Raw genomic sequence first — 7804 nt, 5'->3', positions numbered from 1 at the left:
ACAATGTTTACTAAAACACAGGCTACGATTCAGCATCTTTCCTCCACACGTCACCGTCGCATCATCTCCAGAAATGGTCTAGCGTTCCAACCTTAATAATACGAGTTTCTCCACTTCACGCAACTCTTTTACACAGGAGGGGACTACCTGCGTGCGTATACAAATATCTCTCTCTGCATCCAGGTACGGATATACGCATGCAAGTGCCACGAATTGATCATGCGACAGAGAGAGAGAGATAGAGATAGAGAGTCAGTCATCATCGCTATTGTAGTAGTATAGAATGACGTGTGGGTCTATAAACTATACTACGCGAGTCACACTCACGAGACATCAACGCTAAGAGTAATATAATATATATTTATGTATTTATATCATAGACCTACCTTCGACTGCACTTAAAGTATAACTTCTGGTATTAGCTCTCGAACGAGAGGGTGGAAGGTGATTAAAAAAAAACAAAAACCAAAAAAACTTGGAGGTAGAAATAGTACTGATTCTCACGTCCTAATTCTTATATTTCAAGATCATTTATTTGTTTATTTATTTTTTGCTAGACCGGGATAATAGACGAGGGTCTTAGGTCTGAGGTACTAATAGTATAAAGGGTCACACTGAGACCCTCCATAGTGAATAAGTATATTTCACTGACCTCCAATTTTTTTTTTTTTTTACTATTTCTCTCTTAACTTTAAGTAGACGTATCAACCTCAGTATTCTCTTTTATCCGGTAATATTGAACAGAGAAAAACAGACACAGACAGACAGACAGACGGACAGACATATACAGACTATATATTGTCTATTGAGAACGACATCTCTTGTGGATGATGACCCACTTCGAAAGTGACAAAAAAATAAATTGGAAAAAAAAATTCTATGTATAAAAACTTGAATCTACAAATAGTTTACAAAAGACTAAATATTTTTTTTTCTGATTTAGTTTTTCTTAGATTTTGAATTCAGTTCGAATTCAAAACAGATTTTTTTAATGAAAGGATGTAGTTTGTGTGATTTTTTTATCATTCATATTCAAACTGAATTTCGATTTTTTTTCACTTTTAATAACTTCCTTGAATATGATTTATTAATAATTTTTTTGGTCAATTATATTCAAGTTGAATTTAGAGTTGTTTTTCACTTGTATATATGATATATATATATATATATATATATATATATATATATATATATATATATATATATATATATATATATATATATTACTAATTAAACAAGTTATTATAGTTCGTGAATAACTTGGGTATTTTCCATGCCCAGTGCCCCGCCCTGATCCAGGTCAAGAGGCACCATTATTTATCACTTACTTCTTTATCATACTGATTTACTTCTGATTCTATGGGCATTACTTTCAAGGTGAAGAGGCGCCATTATTTATCATTTCCTCCTTTATCATACTGATTTATTTCTGATTTCATGGCCTTTACTGTACACATGACAGTTGTACGAATAATGTCAGGTTCTGCCACTCACTCTCTCTAAGAGAAATCTTTGGAAATTGGATTGGCATTGGGCAATTATGTGAGGGCATCAAAACCTTTGTTAAATGGGGCGTGAAATTATATTTAAAGGAATCTGATCCTTCAGTATTATCTAAATAACAAGGTTTGAACCTAAGTTCGATTTTTTGCTAATCAGTTCATTCGTTCGAGACCAAACTCATTGTCGGGTATTACTCACATCTTTTAATATATAATTTTCTTTCAGTAGGTTATTTTGTAAGTGACCCTATGTGTAATAATTTGATTGGCCATTTCATAGACTTTGATTAAAATTCTCTGAATTATGCTCTTCATATCACTGATTTTAGTTTTCCAAAAATGACTCCCCTTTTTATCTAAAAGACGTGCTTGAAGGCATAAGCATTTCCCAAGTTATCCTACCAGCTTTTGAAAGACACTTGCTTTGACAAATTCTTAAAGTTAACAACTTCTCTTCTTAGCAGAGCAGCGCTTTGAATGAATGTATTTGATGGAAGGGGGCATAGTTTTGCCAAATTTCTAAAGTGACGACTTCCCTTGAATTCATGTATTGGTCAAGTTCCTAGAGTTAACAACGACTGCTTGGTGTTAGTTTCTTCCTCGTCAGCACCTCAGGGAGTACGAAACTACATAGGATTCTTCAGAACAGTCAGTCATAGCTGGGACGTAGGACTAGACAACATGAATCAAGACAGTCTTTTAATGTTCTGCCACCAAACTTTGCACTGAAGCATCCAGTACTGGTGGCAAAGCTGGGGTACCATGTGATTGGATGCATGTCACACCACCTTTACCACTGGCAATGGCAGGCTACCTCTTGCTCATTTTGGCAGTACGATTCTAAAGGATGCCAGAAAACAGAGTATAGTGTCATATCTACCTAAGGAGTCGCGAATGAAGTCTGGCAGTCGTGAGATAAGAAAGATAGAAGCTGATCGTAAAACCTGCGAGTCTAAGTAGCTCCTCTGAGGACACGCTAGCTTTCATGAATATGCCCCCGGGCTCAATTTACAGACTTTTATTTCTAGATTTTTCCTAACTTCAGTTGGTTGGGCTGGAGGTGCTGCTGCCTCTACAACAGCACCTCTTGAGCTATTGTTTCCTAGTGTTCGGTTGGTAGGCAGAGATGTTGTCTCTGCAACGGCACCTCTCAAGCCCTCTTCAGTCAACGTTTCTGAGCTCTTTCAGCTTATTTTTGTCTTTCCTTTTCCTTCCTCACCATCTCTTCCCTCCTTTCTTCTCCTGCTCCTCTTCTTATTCTTCTTCTTCTTCACTGGCAGCTGCAGGATATGACGACCATCTTCGAGTAGGTCTTGAGGATGAAGCGCTCGTCTGAGTCCATGGACAGGACTGTGAGTCCGTCCAGCTTCTCTGGAACGCAGCAGGGAGCTGGAACTTCCGGACGGAGACCCATGGAGTAGATCATGGACTGGATGATCGCGTGGTTGCTCCCGCTCATTTGCTGTGGGGGAGAGAGGAAGCGATTTTGAAATAATGTGAACTTGAATATGGTTTTGAAACGTCTTGAATACGCTTATGAAAAAGGGGCTCATTTGGAAATGATGTGACCTTGGCGAGTAGAGGGGGACATAATTGGTCAGACGGTCATTAGACATGGATGCAGTTGTTGGTCAGAAAATGGGTCTTGAATTTTTGTGAAAACGGCTGACAATTGCAGATAATGCAGTGTTGATTGGGGACAGTGTAAAGAAACTACAGTGACTTGTTTGAGGTTTGCTGTCAAAGAAATGTGATTTGGAAATCTCGTGACGTCGAGTCTGTAATTATGAATGTGCATTTCGTACTGTTCCGCCATGTTGGCCACACCCAGGCATCTGCAGGTTAATTGGGACAATGTTCGCCAAGAACAATGGGTTGTTACAGAGTATGTAAATGTAAGCAACACAGGTCTCTCTAAGAACGCAAACGTAACGCTAATTCAGTGGAAACCAAAACAAAATGTTAAGAATTCACCTACTACAAACAGTTCCACAAAAACGTTTTGAGAACAAGACTTCATGCCCATAACCAAATGCAATCTAAACCATCTAGAATCTATCGTAGTAACTGATAACATCTCCAAGAAGTAACAGAAGTAAACATTGAGTGAACCAAGTTGACAAAGTCAGGTTTACAGCATAGCACCATCCATGGCTCTATAGAAGATACATCGTGACACTGCTATGATGAAGTCAAGACACAAAGAATAGAAAAATATAACGAGAAGATACCATTCACACGTAATGTAAAGATGAACCATAACAGCAAATAAAGGAGAAATAAAGGATAAACATCACCACTTGATCTAAACAGGGAAATGCGCCAGATGAAACGGTAACAGTTACTTACACATAACTTCTCACTTCGCCAGCTTGGCTAGGGTGGAAAGAGAAGAGATGAGACGCGTTAAGTACTGGGGAGTGACCTAGAGATTCTACTATTTGTTATTCACTATTCAGCAGAGTGGAGAGATGAGAATCATTATTCAAACCCTGTGTGAGGAGAAAATAGTCCTGGAATGTGTTAGCTGTGGCACTGTCTCTCTTGGGTTCTTCGGCTCGTACTCGGACAACCTTAGAAGCACCGGCTCTGGAACTTTCTTAGATAGTGACCCTCAGCTAGGCTCAGTGGGTCTTAGGACTGATACATCTTGGGGGTCATTATCTGAGATTGGACTACTTAGGGGTCACTATCCAAGAAAGATCCCAACTCCTTACAAGAAGAAAATGACAGGATGGCATTCCTTGTATTCATGGCTGAGTCTGAAATTTTAAAAATAATCTTATTTTAAACAAAATTGAGGATGTTTAAGGCCCTTCCTCCTGGAATCATCAAGGTTTGTGAGAGCACACCCTACGCTGGGTTGGTGGAATGGTAGTTCCAAGCTAGGATGAAAGAAAGAAGAGCATTAAAGGTAGGATTAACGTTCCTCGGACATGCAACAGGCTTCTGAGATCAGATGAGGAACCTTCAGAGTGAGTAATCAGACCTCCTAATGCTCCTAGACCGTCAGTGACCTACAGAGCGCAGCCGGCCTTTCCTGTATGCACTTAAATGAATGTATGGATAAATAACTCCATGGAGCCTCACTGTAACTAATACAGTCCAACGTACCGCCTCTCACTTGCTCCAACCTTCTTCACCAGCTGTCAAGTTCCTTCTGACCACCTACTACTCTCAGAGACCTTTGTACTGAACACTATCTTCTCAGTTATGGTTCACAGAGGATGAGTATCAATAAAAGAGGTCTTGCAAATGGTAATTTTATATCAAAATATGGGAAAAGATTGCTGTAATTAGCTTGTAATGGACCTCGGATAAACATTTCGGGTCGGTGTCGTTTACCTGCTTAACAAAACATATTCTTCTTGGGATGATACTGGAAACGATGTTATGCCATCGGATACTAAAGGGTTAATTATTCTAAATGGACAGATCTGAATAGGATATTGAGGGTAAATACACTAAGTTTTCGGGAAGGTCTAGGCAACTGTCATTTCCTGGAACCAGAAAACTTAAGATTAACAGATTTGTAATGTTATGAATGTAATGTTATAAATATTCTTGTAACTAAAGGCAATTTCATTGCTCAAGTAGGTTTTATGAAACCAATATAAAAGTTTATACAGTTTGACCCAGCGTTCTTGATTTCAATTTCCCCATATGAAATTTCCCACTTTCTAAATGATTGTGATGTTGTGTCTTTTGTTAATAAAATGTCGTAGATTTGGAAGGTATCGGTCTACCTTCCGGTGCTCAGTAATTTTAGGAGATGAGGTTAGAGGTCTCATACCCTACTACTTTTTTCCTTTCTTAACCAATTCCAGTAGTGGCCCGCCATAGTCTGCAAACTTCCAGGTATTAATAAATAATTCATAGCTTAGCTTAACATGGTTGGTTTCCAATGGGCTCTGTCCCACTGGTGCCAGTCCTTGCTTGGGATTCGAACCTTTGTCCACTTGCTCAGTAAATGAGGTTATATATAAATATATATATATATATATATATTTATATATATCTATATATATATATATATATTATATATATATTAAGAGAGAGAGAGAGAGAGTTGATTACCGTGATTATCCAAATAAAATAGTCTAAATATGAAATACTTACTAACTCTCTCTCTCTATCTCTCTCGTCATCTCTCTCTCTCTCTCTCTCTCTCTATATATTACATATATAATATATATATATCTATATATATCATATATATATATATATATATATATTGGAGGAGAGAGAGAGAGAGAGAGAGTTAGTGATATCCAAAATTAATAATTACAATATGAATACTTACTCAATCTCTCCTCTCTCCTCTCTCTCTCTCTCTCTCTCTCTATAATATTATATATATATATAATATATAGATATATATATATGTATATATATTTAATATATATAATATATATGGAGGGAGAGAGAGAGCGAGAGAGAGATAAATGAGTAACTATTCATATTGATAATTATGAATATGAATAATTACTAACTTTCTCTCTCTCCCTCTTTCTCTTTCTCTCCCTCTCCCTGTTTACACGCTCATTATATTCGGCGCCTGATAGCAGAAGCGTATCATCATCACCACCACCGCCCCCACCACCCAGCCAGTAGGCCTATTAAAAGCCGTTTGGAGTAGGCCTCCCCCTGAATCTTTAATTCATAACCAATCTATTGTGTGCAATAATGGCTGGTGGTCGGCGTCGTTATACTAGAGCCCGTTGTAGCCACTTCGATGTGTTGTAGTTTTGTTGTTGTTGTTAAGGTTATATACATTTGTATGCGTCGTTGTATTGTATTGTTCTTTAGATGTGGCTGTCTATTGTATGGTCTATTGTATTATACAATACCGTGTCGCCTTCGATACGTTGTGTCCTGTGTGTCTTTGAAGGGTGATTGTATCATACACCTGTGTCTGTATAATGTAGTTTGTCATACTGCATTTCTTTTTATTCTGAAATGTATTACTGCTGTTTCATATCTCCTCTAGTCTGTTGTATTTAAGTTGTATTGAATATATCATACAATTTTATTTTTTTATTTTTTGTGTGTGCTGCATTTTCGATTCAGTATAATACTCAGATAAGCACATACACACGAATATATATATATATATATATATATATATATATATATATATATATATATATATATATATATAATGTTATTTTATAAACGGCAGGGAAACACACGGGTAGGTAGAACTTCCCAAATTTATACTATTCGTTATTCGTTCCAATTCTGTTGTCGAATTTTCGTATTATTCATATATTTATTTCGATTTTTCTGCCGTTAACTTATCTTTAATCGCTTTTTTTTTTCTCCTCCCTATTTGTATCAGTCGTCTCCCCATCCTAACCGCCCCCCCCCCCCCCTCCGAGGTGGGAGGAGGGAGACCAGTTTGATTCTAATTAGCAGTTAACGACGAGAATAAACATTAACACGTGATTGGTTTTAATGGACGATCGGCCGTAAGGGTCTCTCTTCTCTCTCTCTCTCTCTCTCTCTCTCTCGGCTTATTTCCGCTCATCGTTTTTCCCTTGTCATTGTTTCTGTTTACGACTCTCTCTCTCTCTCTCTCTCTCTTTCTTGTTTTTTCTCTCTTTTTTTGTAATCACAGAAATCCAGTGAATTATATGTGTGTGGTCATCAACTAAGCGTTGTGGGTCGTATCTTGTATGAGAGAGAGAGAGAGAGAGAGAGAGAGAGAGAGAGAGAGAGGTCAAAATGCACGTCAGCTAAAAACTGGAGTGCCTCGAGGAGGTAATCAATCCTTAACCCACCAGATGAATGATACTGTTTTTGGTTTAGGATCGAGTAGCTTAAAAAACTGACTAACGCTGGGATTCGTAATCTGCATTTTACTTATCTATAAGTATTATAAAGTATCTAAAAGTATCTAAGGACGAAATAACCAAGACGTGAGACGTTGGAAGTAATTAATGAAAAATAATTTTAAAAAATAACCATTAGGAAAAAAGATTCGAGAAAAATATAAGACCCAGACATCGCTCGGAGCGTCTTCAGGCCGACCGCTCTCCGCCGATGCTCTTTTGTTATGATCGCTTTCTAAGAGAGACACTTCTGATATTCTTTTCATAAGAGTTTTTTTTTTCCTCTCTCTCTCAGCGGAGGTCACGGGGTCCGTCCATCTCCGAATTTGACGAAAGAGTATAAGAGAGGTTGTTGATGAAATGGAGACACAAGAAGAAGAAGAATTGATAAAAAATATAAAAAAATTATTACGCTTTTGAAGAATTGATAAAAAAATTATTACGCTTTTTAAGTCGAGGGTTCAACGG

The 7804-nt window shown here is 37.5% G+C and overlaps 1 protein-coding gene across 2 annotated transcripts in view; it reads right to left on the bottom strand.

The window, feature by feature from the left end:
- Positions 1-1229: 1229 nt before the first annotated feature.
- Positions 1230-7804, bottom strand: part of LOC135199454 (uncharacterized) — a 246830-nt gene continuing 240255 nt past the window's right edge. The window contains exons 7-8 of one of the 2 annotated variants that reach the window (XM_064227517.1): positions 3852-3878; positions 1230-2964 (exon numbers count right to left, since the gene is read on the bottom strand). In XM_064227517.1, coding sequence (XP_064083587.1) covers positions 2773-2964; positions 3852-3878 — 219 coding nt within the window. In that variant the 3' untranslated portion in view covers positions 1230-2772. The remainder of the gene's footprint in view (positions 2965-3851; positions 3879-7804) is intronic. The other variant, XM_064227518.1, reaches the window with a different exon arrangement.

This window comes from Macrobrachium nipponense, chromosome 25, assembly GCF_015104395.2.
Source record: "Macrobrachium nipponense isolate FS-2020 chromosome 25, ASM1510439v2, whole genome shotgun sequence".
In the NCBI taxonomy this organism is placed as follows: domain Eukaryota; kingdom Metazoa; phylum Arthropoda; class Malacostraca; order Decapoda; family Palaemonidae; genus Macrobrachium; species Macrobrachium nipponense.
Note: the sequence above shows the minus strand (reverse complement) of the source record. Positions and strands in the feature narration are given on the sequence as shown.